Source organism: Oreochromis aureus, linkage group 7 (genome assembly GCF_013358895.1).
Source record: "Oreochromis aureus strain Israel breed Guangdong linkage group 7, ZZ_aureus, whole genome shotgun sequence".
NCBI classification, from domain to species: domain Eukaryota; kingdom Metazoa; phylum Chordata; class Actinopteri; order Cichliformes; family Cichlidae; genus Oreochromis; species Oreochromis aureus.
Genome location: NC_052948.1, coordinates 34012371 through 34029897, shown reverse-complemented (window position 1 = coordinate 34029897; position 17527 = coordinate 34012371). Strand labels below are relative to the sequence as shown.

The 17527-nt window shown below is 41.4% G+C and overlaps 1 protein-coding gene across 5 annotated transcripts in view; it reads right to left on the bottom strand.

Annotated features, from left to right (window-relative positions):
• tjp2a (tight junction protein 2a (zona occludens 2)) overlaps positions 1–17527 on the bottom strand; it is a 41409-nt gene that overhangs the window by 3115 nt on the left and 20767 nt on the right. For all 5 annotated transcript variants that reach the window (XM_031745721.2, XM_031745724.2, XM_031745723.2 and 2 more), the window contains 20 exons: positions 14258–14382; positions 14005–14107; positions 13125–13899; positions 11624–11727; positions 9985–10138; positions 8638–8749; positions 6785–6915; positions 6594–6678; positions 6289–6439; positions 6034–6142; positions 5414–5633; positions 4833–5017; positions 4636–4731; positions 4446–4525; positions 3359–3569; positions 2724–2824; positions 2406–2627; positions 2187–2276; positions 1279–1497; positions 734–811 (listed from right to left, as the gene is read on the bottom strand). In XM_031745721.2, coding sequence (XP_031601581.1) covers positions 734–811; positions 1279–1497; positions 2187–2276; positions 2406–2627; positions 2724–2824; positions 3359–3569; positions 4446–4525; positions 4636–4731; positions 4833–5017; positions 5414–5633; positions 6034–6142; positions 6289–6439; positions 6594–6678; positions 6785–6915; positions 8638–8749; positions 9985–10138; positions 11624–11727; positions 13125–13899; positions 14005–14107; positions 14258–14382 — 3351 coding nt within the window. The remainder of the gene's footprint in view (positions 1–733; positions 812–1278; positions 1498–2186; positions 2277–2405; positions 2628–2723; positions 2825–3358; positions 3570–4445; positions 4526–4635; positions 4732–4832; positions 5018–5413; positions 5634–6033; positions 6143–6288; positions 6440–6593; positions 6679–6784; positions 6916–8637; positions 8750–9984; positions 10139–11623; positions 11728–13124; positions 13900–14004; positions 14108–14257; positions 14383–17527) is intronic.

Below are 17527 nucleotides of genomic sequence, written 5' to 3'. Positions count from 1 at the left end.
TTTTTGGTTCATCCTGACCAATGGCAGGTTTTTAGGAATCATCTTGTTGGTGCAAAAATATTCGATTCCTATCAAACTCTTATCTTTGGCATTTTTTGTAAATTCAACCCAAGAAACAGGAGCAAAGTGCCTATAGGTACAATTAAAAACTTGTTCTTTGCAAAGATTGCCAAGTTGTACATGGATGGTACAACGGACTGGTTCTTATATAGAGACTTCCTACTCAGGCAATCAAAGCAAGTCGGGGTTCAGTGTCTTCTAGAGCAGCCAGAGATCGAACCAGACACATTAGAATTAGCAGACGTGCTCTATCTCCTGAACCACAGCCACCTCTTATGTCTTAAGTGTAGACACAAGTGATGATTCATAGGTAAGAGTTAAGTGGATTTAAAAAAAAAAAGAAAGAAGTTTCAAAACAGCAAGATGGTGACAGACAAAATGCTCAAGGCTTCAAAATGAGTCCACTCCAACCAATTTATGTTGGGCACAGCCATCTTTATGTACACCTTCATGGATCTGACTGAACATCAGAAAATGTTTTTAGACAGTGGACTTGGATATGGGAATGTCAGGATTGTTTTAGGACAGACAGGGAAGTAAGAGGAACTTTAAATGCAGCTTTCTACAAATCCGACAGGATTCAACTGCCAAAGGTCAACTGAAAGCTCCCTGCTGTGTCTGTTCCTGCTCTGAAGTTTACAGCTGTACCATGAAGAAAGACAGCATTACTGACTCGAGCGTTTTCTGCCTCCTGTAGCTCCAGGATCCTCTGAGCTCTTGCCAGATGGTCCATCTTCTCAAACGCTTTAATCTGGAAGAAAATAAAAGTGAAACTTCAATTTTTGATTAAAAAAAACCCAGCATAGATACCACACGTCCACTCACATGGTGTAACTCACAAGGAAGTGATTGTCAGATGAAACATTTACAGACAAGAGTGTCTGTAAATACGCAAATACATAATGAGATTTATTAATGGGAACATTTGTGATGTATGACGAGCTGTTGTGGATTTGAAGGGAGGGTTGGAAACACGTGTTGGTAAATTTGTAGTTACCTGGTCACCCATTTTCTATTTCACATTAGATGCAGAGAAAGTAAAAAAAAAAAAAGGAGGAGAAGGGAATAAGTGTGATATAATAACAGAGTGAAATCTTCTAAAACAAGGGAAGAAAGAAACATAAAAAAGTCTGACTTTTTGCCCCAGATAGCTGCCTTGTTGGTTTAAGAATAAAATAAAAAATAATTAATTCATTTAAATCAATAAATGAGTCTAACCTTGCCCAGGAAGGATTTGTTGGCGGGGTCCTCTTCCTCGTCTTTCCCCGGACTCTGATCTTCTGACGACTGGTTCACTGGTTGGCGGGCGATAGTGGGCTTCACAGGCTTCACGGGAGGGGGAGGCGGCTTGTTTCCGCCCACTGCGTCACTGCTGATGGTGCTGCTGGAGTGTGACTCGTAGCTCCGTGTGGAGTCAGTTCGAGTCTGAGCACGAACCTGAAACAAAAAACAAGAACCATTTGTGATCATTTGCTCAACTACAGGATGTGGTTTGTTGTTTTCAGAGAGAGCCACTTCCAAATATAAAGCAGGCAGGAGTTTTGAACATCTTTATCGGCTTAGTGTGAGAAAGTTTATTTCAGTCACAGCCGCTTTAGGCAACAAAAGGTGTTTTTTCCCCTCATCTTCAGTCCCTTATATTTGCAGGTACAGCTCTGTTCTTGGGCCTCCCTGAACCTTTATGCGCATATGTGGAAAGAAACATCAATTAGAGGAGGAGTACAGGGTGGGTTGCAAAGCGGCTTGCAAAGGAAGTACCAGATGAAGCAATTTAAATAGATCCTCCTATATTGGATGCACTCTTAACTGATGTATATAAGAGCAACTTTATCAATCTAGATTACAGTTTTTGTTATTTATCAAGAAAAAGCTCTGAAAATGGACACAGGCACTAAAAGAAGTCCAAAGAAGGCAGTTCTACCCTCAGACATTTCCAGCTTGGTTAGAAGCAGATCTGATGGTACAGAAACTTTAGACTTTGAGTCTTGCCAAGAACTGAAAGGTCTAAAGACTTTTAACTGAGATGCAGCTTGATAGAAATAATTACAGACCACAAGAAAGTGTAGTGAGAGTGAGGTCTGACGGGAGAAAAAAAAAGAAAAAAAAAAAAAAGGGGAGGTTCTCACCTTTGGGGGTTCAGGGACGAAAGAGGGGGGAGGGCTTGGCTCTCTGCTCACCTCTCTTCTCATACGTACACGGGGTTCAGGGTGAGGCCTCTACACAAACACACAACACACAGAGAAGGGTCACAGGGGTTGGAGTAGATATTTTAATAGTGATGATGATGGATTATCAATGTTTGGAAAAAGAAGAGTATCAGAGTCTCTATCGGCGGACACGCCCACCTCGTCGGCCAGTACGGGTTCTGATGATCGACTGATGGCCGACACGGGGTGGGGTTCATCCAGTGTCTCGTCCAGCTCATTGTCAGTGTACGCCCCGCCCTCGTCCGCTGTGTCGTCGTAGTCGCTGGTCATCCGGCTGTCCATGCTGAGGTAGTCACTCATTGCCGACAGGTAGGACATGCGGTCGTCTTGGAGATCCAGGTCCTCCTCTGAACCATCCACCTGAGGAGAGAAAGTAACAGCAAAGGGAAGGGGTGTAAGAAACAGTCAAATTCACACAAAAACACATGTGGTCTGCAGAAGTTCACTGACACTCACCTTGCCCTCGCACACCCACACAGCTTTGTCTTGCTGCTCCCGAATTGAATCTTTCACACTGCCATACCACGCGTCATTGGCCGAGTTCAAGTCGATGGTGTCTAACAGACAAAAAACAAAAACAAAAAAATATTTTTGAAGAAAAAACTATATGAAGAAAAAGATTTCATAATACTTAGTAGTGTCAAAGTTAACATGACAATACCATGTCAACGCAAATTCCTTTTAACGCCTCTATTGTTTTTTTTGACGCGTGATTAATGCATGTGGGCTCTGTGACCTTTGGCTTGGCTGTGTAGATCAGGTTGTCTGGAAGTGCTTTCATCAGTTACATTGTGGATGGTGAGCAGAAATGGAGAAAGAAGCGTATTTTTTGCATACATTTGGTGTATTTTATGAGCATGCAGTACCTCCGGGGGTTTTCTCAGTAGCAGTTGTCATTATTTGTATTGTTGCAATAATTATAAACATAAATGTGAATAAAGTATGTATATTTTCCACCCCCATGCTGGTAAGAATATTAGAAACATGAAAACTATCCTGTTAAGGGTACAGTTACAGTTGATTAAAAAAAATCTGATTAATCACAAGTTAACTATGGACAACCATGCCATAAATCACATCATAAAACTCACCCGTGAAAAGGTGTGAACAGCTCTTTTTCAGCCTAAGGGCCTGCTCGTACAGTTTGCGCGCGCTGCGGTTGGATCCGGGTATGAGGCGGTTTCTCATGGTCTTCACACCTTGTTTGCTGTCAGGGTTCAGGAAAAGGACGATGGGGTACCACTGAGTGTAATTCAGGGTGTCCACAGCTTTGGGAGTCACATCCAGCAGAGCGTGACGGTCCTGCAGGGGAGTAATAAAAAAGAAAAACATGTTTATATGTTGGATGATGAGTAATAATTGCACAGAAATCTCTGTTTTGTCACTCTCGACAGCTGTTCATCCGAGCCACTTCAAACTCTGCAGGTGAATTTGAACTATGACATTTCTATATCTAGAAATATGTGCAAAGAAAATTGGATTTTTTTGTGGTTTGTTCTCTCTTTTAGCACTTTATTTGGTTACTATGGACTTCAGGATATAAAGGTTGTATTGATGTATAGCAAGTTGAAATACTGCACAAAACGGCAAAGCACTCTGATGACTTGTTTTATGGTAGGTAATAAAGGGTAATAGCTGGAAAGCAAAATCTCAATTGAAATTAAATTCTGATTAGCTGACCAGAACAGATTACCAACCCTACCCTATTTTAATTCTTAGCCCTCAAACAGGTGGATGAAACTATGAGGTCAAGCAAAACTGCTTTATCTTTTATAAAAAAGATCACTTAGTCTAAAATTCAAACGGGTTCCCACAAACATGGCTGCACAAGTTATTCTTTAACTCTTTCTTGTTACTTTTAGATGCTCCTGTATTGGCAGATTTTTATGCTTCTGATGCAACAAATCCCTTTGGAGTTTTGATGCAACTCCAAAAGGATCTGTGTATCCACCCGAAATTACCCTGGGGACTTTTGGCTTGTTATCTGAATCTTTAAATCGCTACAGTTATGGAGCCACTATTATTCATCTCTGGTTTAATTGTGTTTAGGGGACATAAAAATTAAAAATAGGGGAAATAATAAATTGTAACAAGAAAAAATAGGTGTTGCACACTCCCATAACAGGCACTGCACTAGTGTTCATACAGCGTCATTATCTTCTTATGATTATACCATACCTGTTCAATGATTTGCCGGATAGAGTTCAATCTCACCACCCCCGAGGACTTCTCACTTCCTGCATCCTTGGGCTCAGTTTCTGAAAGAGGAGATAAAAACCAATCACAAACAAGAACAGAGTAAAGAAAGCCTACAGAAACCTTCTTCTGTTAGTGCTAATGTTTATTTACAGGCGGTCGTGATACTTACTGGCAATGACAAACTGATCAGGAAGTTCAGTAGCCAGTTTTTCGTTAACCACGTCAGAAATAGGCCCAAATATCACCACCGGTCTCCTGAAACCAGCTAAACGAAACAAAAAGAATGAATTCAGAAGTTCTGGCACAACAAGGACCACTGCAAAATGCCTCCGGTGAAATTGCAGGGTGAAAGGGTTTCCTGGATACCTTCACGTAATACCACTCTCTCGTAGGCGGGGAAGCGTGTAGCCGGAACGTTGCCCTGGTCGTCTCGACTCTTGCGCAAATCTTTCTTCTTTGCGGCTCTTTGGCCCCTCATCCTCCAGAAGTCTCCTCTGTCATTGCCCGATGCAGCCCGCGCAGCATTCTGGACGTTAGCCATTTGCTCTGCTCTGATATCGAGAACAAGAACATATATGACTTTGTCCAGTTAGATTGCTCACGCGATGATATGCAGATTTCTTACCAGCAAAAGAAGATGTTGTGCTGTATAGATAACACTATCGTTACATGTGCTATACTACTAACAATGTTTCTATAACTTTTCATTAATCAAATCTTGATCTTTAGATTTGAAAGATGCTACAAGAAAGGCAGTGTCTTCTGCTGAGAAAGATAAAATATCCAGCCAAGTCCTTAATAAAGAAAAAATTAAAAACTTGAAATATATATATTTAAAATAAAAAACAACAACAAAAAACATAGCCATCACGTCTGAAAGTGAATTTTTCTGATAGCCAGCAGGGGGCAGAAAGGCTGTCTGCACAAAGATGATCATCATTGCATACCTGCTCTTGTTGGGGATGATTCCCTTTTCTAAAAGCTGGTTGTTTTTGTCACTACGGATTGCCAGCCAGTTGCCGAGTTTGCCATCATAGAGTGTGTCCGTCACTTTGAAGACCTCCCCCCTGGAGAAAGGAAGGCTCTGCGGGGCCTCCTTCTCATATTCAAAGTGGGTTCTAATGAAGAAGGAGTCGCCTCTGCCAGACGCTAAAACATCTTTATACACTGGCAAAAACAGAAGAAAACAGAAGCTTAAAAAAAACCCCCACCATTATTTGGCATCCCACATGGCTCAGATTTGGGCATCTTGTTTTTCCTCATTCATCTATTATCATAAAAATAAATAAATTACAGGAAATAGAAAAGCAAGCAAGCCAAAGTGCCACGTGCCATTAAAACTCTGAATAACAGAGACATCCAGTCTTTTAGTTCTTCAAACAGGTGTCCTAAAAAAAATGTCCAAAAGCTTGGTCTGACTCCCCTCCCACCGAGAGCTTACTGGCTCTTCATACAAGACTACTAAGACTTTTATCATATCCTGTGTGTGTCTATGTGATATACTTTAACAAAGGAAGGTTTTGGCATTAGTACTGTTTGTGCAGCGGTTCTTTATCCAGTCCAGTACCTTCAGGCTTGCTCTGCGCAAGAATGGTAACTTCCTCTCCTTTAGGAATCTCCAGGAGGTAGAGAACAGCATCTTCACGCACCATGCCTCTGAAGTCTCTGTTGTTCACCTGAAGCACACAATAGGAAATAAAATGAGAAATCTGACCTGATCTATGTCTCAAAGAGAAGCTTCTGTCTTTTTTCTCCATGCTAACTTCAGCCACAGCACTCTTGTGTGTGCAGGGTTTAAATGTGGAACTAAAATGTGCCGCACCCTCATGATCTGATCTCCCGTGCGGAGACCCTCCTGCTCTGCTGCACTGTCCTCCTGAACACCGGCGATAAAGATGCCGACATCATTTCCTCCCGCCAGCCGCAGACCCACACTGTCGCCTTTCTGGAAACGCACCATCACCGTGTTCGGCCTGCATTATGGAAACAACAGTTGACAAAGGGAGAATCTATTTATGACGGAGACAACCAAGCTGGCTTCTTGTTTCTGAGTAAATTTGAGTTTGCGCAGCTCAATTAAAAAAAAAACAACAACAAAAAAACAAAAAACAAAACACTAATACTGACCCGTATATTTCCAGGTCTTCTGCACTTGGCTTTAGTGGCACTTTGGGGGGAGCGTGAACCTTTGTGGCGACACTGGCAGCTGGTACTGCAGAAACAAAATCATTTACAGTCACAGTATTCAATTCAACTGTTTGATTTGACTTTTATTTTAATTTTACAGTCTTGCATATTCTGGGCAGAATCATGTTTACCTGGTGGTGTCTCGGAGCGTGGCTCCTCCCTCTCTGCCTGCAAAGGAGCCTTATCTTCAATGTCTCTGTCAGCACCTCTGAATGGGGTTGGCATGGCACCCATTTTTGCCAGCCTGCTAGGCGGGTCCTCTCTGGTAATATCCCAAATTTTTGGAAAGTTTAAAACAAGCATTTTACACATTTAATTCGGTTGATATAATTATGACTCCTTTTCCGGTTTGGTTTAATAACACTGTGGTTTTTCCGATATTTGATGTGACGGACTGCCTGAGCTTCATGAAGCATAAAATCAGCATAATCCTACATTATCCTGATTTGTTTCTGGTGTATTTAATGCATGCGTAATAAATGACTGGGTATGCCTGACCAAAGCAGAGGTCAATGCTTTTGTGGTATCTAGAATTAAGAAAAGCACAAAACAAAGGTTTGTTTAATGAATTTACCCAACACTTAAAATCATTTTCAGATGTTTTCTGTGTTTTTTTTGTTTGTTTGTTTTTAGAGCAGGCAGACAAATCTTTTGTTGTGAGGAATAATGTTAACTCAAATTCATTCCTATGAATGAAAATGAGACATGGGGTCACAAGCAGTCGCCAAAACAACACAGACCCAGCTCTTCAAGGCTTACGCTTTGTGTGTTTGCTTTTTTTTCCACACTCAGAAACATTTGAAATGATCTCTATACAAATCCAGTTTTTTTTTGGAAAGCTTTGGAATCGTTGCCCAACCCAGTTCAGTTTATCTTCCACAAATCTTTGGAGCAGAGGTGTGTAGTGCAAATTGGCATGACCTGTGGAGCCACAAAAACTTCTAACTTAGTCAGGACCACGAAAGTAAAAGAACTTTATTTCTGCAGTAAGATTTGGGAGTACAGCTCTGTTCTTAGACTTTCCTGTCCTTCCGTATGCATGTGTGTAGTGGAAATCCTGAGATGGGGAAAGCAGCAGTTGCAAGACCAACCAGTCCAAAACAGAGCAGTCATGGATGGCAGATAAGACATGAATAAGCATGAAGAGGAGGAGCACGGGTGGATGCGGGTTGTAGCTTGCAGATGCAGCAAAGGTAGCCAGCTAAAGCAAGTTAAACAGGATTCTCTACAAGACTGAAAAACAGGATGTTCAGGAAGATATCGGTTGAACCATCAGTTTATGTGGGCTAGCGCTGAGATCAGCTGATATCATAGGAATGCGACTGAGTTCAACTTGGTGAACCGAATGAACACTCTGCTCGATTTAATGAAAAATAAAAAGGGTAAAACAATAAAGGAGGGGCTAGGATTCATACTACGTAGACACCAATATCCTTGAAAAGATCAAACGGCCAAATAAATAGGTACAGTTTGTGTTATGTTCCTAATCGCCCCCACCCCCACCCCCTGAACCAGTCCTGGTGATGGCTGCCCCTCCCTAAACTGATTCTGCCGGAAATTTTTTCCTGTTAAATTTCCTTCCTGTGATCACGAAGGGGTGTTCATAGGGTATTATCTGATTGTTGTATTCTTTTTCTATTTTTCCCCCTTATATAAATAAAATTAAAATTGCATTTTCTGATTTCACAGGAAAGCAGATTCCCAGACCTCCCTCTCCCAAGCCACCTCCTCCAGCACTAACTGGAGGACACAAAGGAGTTCCCAAGCAAGCAGAGAGACAGTCTCAGCATGTCCCGGGTCTGCTCTGGGGTCTCCTCCCTCCTGATAAGACATGCCCAAAACACCTCAGCTACATGCCATCTGGGTCAGAGCATCGTAGTCAGATGCAGTCTCTGAGCCCCTAACCCTGAGGCTGAGGGGAAAAGCTCATTAAAAGCTTTTATAGCTTGAAATATACCAGAATTGGCCTTTAATGACAGTGTACCTGGGCTTGTCTCGAAGTCTCTCATTGGAGGAATGGGAGGAGAGGTCAGAGTGGTGGGCCCGTCTGTCATCCTGTGGAGAATAGGAGCGGTACGACTCGATCTCAGAGATATCTGAAACACACAAGGATGATGAAAAATATCACAACCCCTGTGAAACCACACAAGAGTCAAGCAGCTATGGGGGTGGGGTCCTCTGTGTTCAGGTAGTAAAGCCTATAAACTTTATCAGAAAGAGTCAAATGCTGTGTCTGTCCTTGCTGCTTCTTTGTTTTGTAAATCACATAACATGGCCTTTGCTTGGCTCAAATGGCCCGTAGGTCATGAAAGCAGGGGGGGAGGGAACCAACACAGCTCTCAGACAAATGAAGGTCAGAGCACTGTTCACAGATGAGTAGCCACACCAATTACATATGCAATACCAGTTTCTGGGGTTACAATGATGACGAGGAGCACTAAAACTCAACAGGATGTTTCAATGTTAGCATTCAGGGTGTGGAAGCTAGACTGCACTTCTATGTTATACTGCAGGGCAGGGAGGATAAAGCACAGTAATACCATTACAAAGTAAAATTACAAATGTGCACTGAAGGTGATTTGTACCCGTCAGACCTCAAAATCCTAATTTTTTCAGTTAGTCGGTCCCTATTGTCCTCAAACAGAATTACAAAGAGGGATGCTGGATGGTAGAAACCAGAAGGCTGCAGCGGTGCGAACCTTAACATAATGAAATTCTGTCATATCCAGTAGCAGGATTATGATAGGGGATTAGATCACGCCGCTAGAGGCGAATGAGCACTTTCACACATGCACGCGCACACACACACTCCCCAAACCAGTCAAACTGGGTCACAAGTCTTCGTGCTATTCCCCCCCTCCTCCCTGCAAACATTTGGTCAGTGAACAATCCACTCACACCACTTATCTCTATCCTTCCCGACCAATAACAGCATGCCATCTGGTCATGTGACAATAAAAACAGGTATAAAGGGGTGAGCAATCAGAGGGTGGAGGGATGGTGACGATGTGCTGAATATGGTTAGCTCGTAGTGCTTCGTGGAATATGTGTATGTGAAATAATATTTAAATAAAACTAAAAGTTGATGTAAGTAAAGCCTTTATTTTAAGAATTAAGAACAAATTTGATTGACAGGTACAGAAACATTAATGGCATTAAGGTTTCCACAATTGATTCATTAGAAGTTCATAATGCAATGAGGTTTATATTTATAGATATATATATAAAATGATGAAGATGATGATGATCATGGAGATGATGATGGCCACTCGCCAGGTGTGCCTTTACACGGCATAGGACCTGCTGCTTTTCAGTTTCGAGTTTCTCTCACCGTCGAGCTCCGAGTCGCTGTCGACCATCGGTGGGATTCGGACCAGGATCTTCTTCCTGTCTCGCTGCACCACCAGCTGCAGCTTCCCGCGGGACTTCTCAATCAGCTTCCCGGCGTCGCTGAGAGACAGGTTTTCTGTCACAGTCCCATTAATCTGACAGAGACAGAGGGGATTAGGAGATGTGCAGACGCTTCTCACTGCACAAATCACACAAAGCATGCAATGTTTTACAGTTTTTAAATATTTGGTACACTTAAAAAGGAATTATTATTTGAAACTTTCAGAAAATCTTGTTTAATATGAGACAAATGTAAAAGTGACCACTCCGCCCTGCCTCTGTGTGGCAACTGCTTCTCCCAGGTACTGATAGGAATGTGGGCGACTTGTTGACTACATGTTTAATCGCTGCTGCCCTTTCTAGTACGAAATACTAGTCTGTTAAAGGCATGTTTCTTATTTTACACAACGGTAGCTGTCTGCTAAAAGATGTTACACTGCCGCTACCCAATGGTGCAGCTCTGACTCTCTCTCAGTGGAAGACATAAATAAAAGAGGTTGAAAGCAAACAGATGACAGCTGTGTTACAGCAGGGTTCTGCAGCACTTTAACATAAAAGAAAGAAATTAAAGGCTGTTTGTCAGCTGTGTCTGGATACGGAATACAACCAAGCAACTGAAGCGGCAGAAACCAAGGTTACCATATACTAGCACTGACCTCGGTCAGAGACCCATCTACCCCTGGCAACCACTGGTCACTAGGGAAAAAATGTATTTCTCAGCCTGCTTTTGATTGCTTGCCGAGCTGTAACTTAACCTCCTAAGACCCGAACTCTTCCACGACATGCATTTTTAATTTCTCTTTGACATTTGGGCATATTGGGTCCAATGAATGTAAAAACAAAGAATTTCCAATTTTTTTTTTTTTTACCTTATTTTTGTTTTTAAGAAAAATGAGAGCCACAAATGAGGATATTCATTTAAAATTTTGGTAGAACAGTAGCAGTATAATGTCCTCGTAAGTGGATATCAGGCCCATGTAGAGCAAAACTGAGTATTTTGGTTAAAATGACCAAAAATGTGATGTCCACATATGTGGACGGCAGGTCCTAGGAGGTTAAGAAAGCGCAATGCAAAACAGAAATGGAGAACACTCACCTTCAAACTAAATTTCACACCATATCACTGAAACCAACAACTTTTACAAAGTGTCTGTGTTGTCAGCAACCTACTAGTGAACAAGGCAACTGGAAAGTTTCAGTGCAGAGGTATATACACCTCTTTGCAATCTTACTGAGCAAATACCAGCAAGCTTAAGCAACCAGTTGAGGAATACTAATTTTTCCATAGCGACAGTTGGGCCATGTCGTCACAAACTAGTCATTAGTCTTGCGTGATTGCAATGTAGCCATCGATTTCACATCGACTGCCAACAAGTGGTCAGGAAATACTCATTTTCCCTAGCGACCTGTAGTTGCTACGCAGTGTCTTTAACCCTGTGTGACCGGATCGTTTCATCCAAAGCATGACCCAAGATGCTGAGCGAAAGCACAGTAAAATATAAATAAGGATTCATTTGAACTGTCAGAGATGGACGGTTAATGAGCAAAAAATGACAAATAAGGAATATACGCCACCCTACCTTCAGAATAATGTCCCCTTCCTGCAAGTTTCCATCCTTGCTGGCAAGTCCTGTGCTGGTCATCTCTTTGATGAAGAGCTGGCTGCCCAGACGAAGGCCATATTCTGCAAAAACACAAATCACACACATTTTATGTATAAATAATCAAACAAACACATTTATTTTACCCAACTCCACTTTAATTAAATCTGACATTCACACTCTAAATAACCTGGCATGACCGAACAAATGGAAAAATTAATCAGGTCACTTTTCGATCTCTGAAGGGGGGTTTATTAACGGTCAGTGACCAAAATGCCTCTGGCCACATCTGTATAAATGATGCACTGAAACACTAGGCTGATGTTTAAAATAAGAATTTACCCATAAGCATTGTGATAACTTTTCCAATTGTTCATTTTGTTTTATGCATTTCTGTGCCATGTGAAGAAATTCACCTCAATTTAAAAATAAAGCCAGTAAACAGCTAGCGCCAAACTGATGAATGGTACAAGTCATTTTATCTGCTGATATGCTGTAATCAGCTGGTGGTGATGTATGCTGACATGGCCGTGCCTCCATTTAAAAAAAAAAAAGAAAAGAAAAGAAAAAAAAAGGAAAAAAAAAATTCTCTCTCTCCCTCCTATCTATCTATCTATCTATCTATATCTCTATCTATCTATATATACACATATACATATATATATATATATATATATATACACACATATATATATATATACACACATATATATATATATATATATATATATATATATATATATATATATATATATATATATTCCATGTTAGATAAACAGTTACATGGTTGGGTGGAAATCAGCTAGAATTGCAAAGGGCCAGATGCACTCTGCTTGAGTAAACAATTAAATGTAAATTTAGGACATTTCCATTTTGCATCCATTTAATAAAATCTTCAAATAAAGTGCATCCTTTCCTCTGCTTACCATTTATCAAATTGGTTGCCAATTGTTTTTCTTGTAGCAGACGCCACTTGTTTTTGTGCTAAATGTAGGAGGAGGTTTCTTTCCCAAAAAGCTGTCCATGTTTTATTTACTTCTTTATGATATCAAAGATACTTAGAAATGGGTAACAAAACTCTAGACCACTTAAACCTTTGTTTTGGGATCTCTCCATGCCCTTCCCTGTGCATATGAAGGAAGCCCCCACTACAGAACAGAGCAGATATAAATGACAACAGATATGAAATTAAATAGAAACAGAAAAAGGAAGAGCTGGGGCAGGAGTCAGGTTTCCAACAGGCTTGCAGATGCACAAGTACTATTGGCAGCAACCTTTGTGAGATTTGCCAAATGGATGTGTAGAAGGGTATCAGCTGAGGAAGAGACCAGATCATTCATTAACATAAAAATAGGATTTAACCTGAATTTTAGTAAAGGTTAGCTTTCCGTGCCACCCACAGAGACTGTAACCCTTTTCATTTAAGGTACAGAGAACAATTCACATGTTTTGTTTGTCTGACAGCCTTTTAGCGTCTTACCTTCGTTGGGATGGTTTTTCAGCAGTAGCACATTCACAGGTTTCTCCAGCGGCTCCAGGTCCCGGGCAGGGCGAGGCAGAGGGAGAGGGAGGGGCACGGCAGCAGGTGACGGTGTGCGTTCAAGGCGGTCCCTGCTTGCACTTCGCTTTATCGGCTCGTCATATTTCCGCGGCTCACTTGCGATGCGGTCAAGTCCTCGATCGTAGCTTTGATCACGCCCGCGGCCTCGTCCTGGACTGTCGCGCCTGTAGCGCAGATCAGGGCTTTCGTTGCGGTCCAGGGTTCGGTCGCTGCGGTAGCGTCGGTCGGGGCTGTGGTCCCGGTCGAGGGCTCGATCACTGCGGTAACGCCGATCAGGACTGTAATCTCGGTCTAATCCACGGTCGCTGCGGTACCTTCTGTCTGGGCTGTAGTCACGGTCAAGCGCATGCTCGCTCTTGTAGCGGCGATCTGGGCTGTACTCTCTATCCAAAGTGCGCCCTCTGCTGCCATCTCGCCGGTACTGGCGGTCCGGGCTGAGGTCTCTCTCTGTGCTCCTGCCACGTTCCCGCCGGTCATAGTCACGATCACGTGTGTGGTAGCCGGAGTCCATGTAGCCACCTCGCTCCCTCTCCAGGCTGTGGTCTCGGCCTCCGCCACTCCTAGCGCTGTACACGCTACGGCGGTCCTGATCATAGTTGTAGTCATCATTGTAGTCGTTGTTGAAGACTCTGTCATCAGGTGATGGCTGACGATTGAGCACATTGACTGGAACCTTTCTGGGCCTCTTGACTGTCTGAATTTTTCCATAAAAGCACAAACAGATCCATTTAAGAAAAATCGTAATTCCTAATGTGAAGAGTAGATTCTCTTTTAAAAGAGAGATTGATGCTTCACTTACAACTTTTGCTACTTTGCCACACTTCCTGAGGGTCTGGACAGCAAACGAGTGGATGGCTCCATCCATGGGGATGGCGTTCACCTGCACTACTCTGTCATTTTCACTAAACAAAAGTAAACACACAAGTTAATCGAACTGAACTCAATTACATTTTTATTTATTTTATCAAGCTGTTACATGTGTTTTATAGAGTAGATTTATTTTAGAGTTTGTTTCGTTGGAATAAAACGATAAAATAACAAATGGTACATACAACAACAATCCATCAGCCGGCCCTCCCTGCAGGACATCAGATACCACGATGGACGTCTCGCCAGTGTCTTCATTTGGGTTGTCCCGCCCTCCTGATACAGCAATGCCAAAGCCCATCTTCGAATCCTGAAAAGAGAGAAAAGATTTGTGAACTCAAACATGCTCCAGCTACTCTATACAACTGGACATTGTACAAAAATCACAGTTTGCATCCTAAGCAAGGCTAACAGTAAAGCACCTGCAGAAATATCTACATGTGACCATAAACTATGTTTGTGTAGAGTTGTCATGACACTAGAATTTCAAACTCAGCACAGACATACTGAATACTTAATACCATTTATTTTCATTACATTGAGAGGGGTAGTGCTGCAGTAGGTTTGGTAGTGCTCTGCTTCTGATGCCTTTGCTCCACAATTTTGTTGCTGATTAAACAGAGATGGTAAGGAAGTTGCTGGGAGACTCTTCTCATTTCCGAACATATTACTTTTTAAACACAGATAATTTAACATGAAAACACAGTTTATACTGCACTAAAATTACAGAAGGGCAGGACTTTTACTGTCATGCATCAGTTTACTGAAGCACAAAATATACTTGTTTATCCAATGGCCAGAAATAACAGGAAAATACCATTTAAAAAAATAGATTAGGCAACGCCGACTTACTGCCTTAATAAAATGAAGACCAAAGTCAACCCCCACAGGCCTGTTTTAAACCAGGAAAGACCCCATTTAATCCAATTGAGATGCTGTGGTATGATGAAATGAAAATGTTCTATTGGAGGCAGGGTCAACAATTTTTCCTGGATGTTGTTTATATCTCATAAGCAGCTGAGGGAAATGTCTGATGGAGTTTGTTTCTGCTAAGGGAGGTTCGATGAATTACTAAATCCCTGCTCTGTGTGAGAGCATGCTCAATAAATACATCAAAAGTATCTATTTGTACGTTATTAGTTTAGTTGGATTTTATGTGGCATTATTCGTGATTTAGTTTAAGAATAAAAAAAGAAAAAGGAAAAAGAAGAAACCCAGGTAATGAATTCACAAACTTTTTTTCCTCCAACGGTACATCATGAGGGCTCGCTTCATTGTCCCTTTGGGTTTTTAAGCATTTGTGTGCGTGTGTGAGGTCCAATAATCCCAAAGGTGTGTTTCAGCTCACACTGCATTATCATGGCTGTATGTGTATTGTACATGGTGATTAAAGGGATTTTGACTGACTGTGATTACAGCTCTGCCTGCTGAGAGCATGTAGGACTATCCAGCGGCTGAGCACCTGTACTTCAATACTATGTAGCTTTCTGAAATAATACATTGATGTTTCATAAGTAACAAGTGTCAGATTTTAAGCCAATCTAACATGTGCACACTAACAGAAAGTTTATTTTAAATACTCTGTTTTTAAAGGCTGCTTAATTCTTCATGTTTCTGGGTTTCTCAGATTCTACCTGCCACTGCTCCAGCTTGCCCTGAGGAGATTAGGTCAGAGATTTGATGACCCCGTCTCTCTTTATCCCCTCCCTTCCATCTGCACTTAAAATACGAAATAAATAAATAAATAAATGAATGAATAACAAAAAACCCCAAAACAAAACAAAAAACCCCCCCACTCTCTGGCAGATGGCCGTCAAGACAGAGGGAGGATAAGAGTAAGAGCAGGAGTGAGGGGGGGGGGAGAGAGAAAATAGAGGGCTGCATCAACAAACTCTGGCTAAAATATATTTATAAGTTAAAATATAAAGTGTAATACAATTATTACATATATAAAAATTATAATGTAATAATTTTAACCCTAACCCTTCAGATCTCACATAAATGTCAACTCTCCTGGCTCGAGGTCGCCTTCATCCTGACATGAAAACACGCTCGACATGGTCTGATTTTTCCTCAAGTTTCATGACTCACAGAATTTCTTCTACTCAAAAAACAAAAACACATGTGCAGTTTGTAACATGAGACCAGGAATAATCCCCTGACTGAAACAAGAAGAAAGCCTGTTGCTGATTTGCATCGTTTCCACCAGTGGTTGAAGCAAGAGGGGAGATCTGTAGAGCCTGATTAAAAAAAGAAGCCACCAGCTGCTCCTGCAGATGCCAATCTAAATAAGCAATCCTAAACCAATTTTATAATTATTAAGGCATATTTACAATGTGATATGGGCTGATTTTCTTTTTTTTTTTTTTTTTTTTTTTTTCGCCACCAGGTTGATGAAAGTAGAGCAGGTAACAACTTTTTGGGGGGGTATTCTTAACTGAATTGTCTCTCTTTAAATACTCAGAACATGCTTTATTTTCTGATGCATCAGATCAACCATATTACACCCATCTTTGCCCAAAAACAAGTTAATAAACGGCGTGCGGCCTGTTCTGCTTTTTCTTCTTCTTTCAGCTGCTCCCTTTAGTGTAGCTCCATCTCCACCTCTAACATCCTCCTGTCACACCAACCCACTGCATGTCCTCCATTATAACCATGAATCTCCTCTGAGGTCTAAATCTTGCCTCTGTCTGAGGACGTTTACAGATATTTATTTAAATTGGATATGATAAATGCATATTGATTGGCTGGCAGATGAGTAAAATAAAGCAATAAATTCAGAATTCAGTTTGGGAATGTTTGACGACATCCCATTCATATGAAACACATGTGAATCCTGCTTTTTCATTATTAAGTGCATACTACAGAGATGGGAAACAAGGCAAGTACCTAAAGATTAACTGCCTGATCAGGATCACCACCACCACCAATTCCAGTTGCTGAACTGAACCTCTGGACTGTGTTTGTGCTTTTTGGAGCTTTTTAAATGCAATAATCTGACAAATGATATAAACTACTGGACAGATAGTGTACTACACTGTGAATTCAGTTTGCACTTTGTGCTGTATATACATGTCTGTGTGATGCATGCATGAAGTCTGTGGATCTCCAGAAGTCATTCCTTTTTGGAGAAAAGGGTGGACTACTAAGTTACGAGCTGCAACCTACCTGAAAATGGAAATGTGGCTGAATGTTGCATACTGTAATAAAAACTGTTTTAATCCCTTGTAAGCAAAGTATGGGCTCTACCTTAAATCAAAAACCAAATAAATATCATATATTTAGACTCTGTACTCCTTAAATGAGGTTAGAAATGCTCTGAATATTTAAAGAGAGAAAATTCAGTTAAATAGTGGAAGGGACCAAAAAGTAGAAGCACAAAGCAGAGTGTGACAGCTGGCTGTGGTGGGGTTGTGGTGGGGTTGTGAGGGGGCGGGGTCTCATGCCTACAGCAG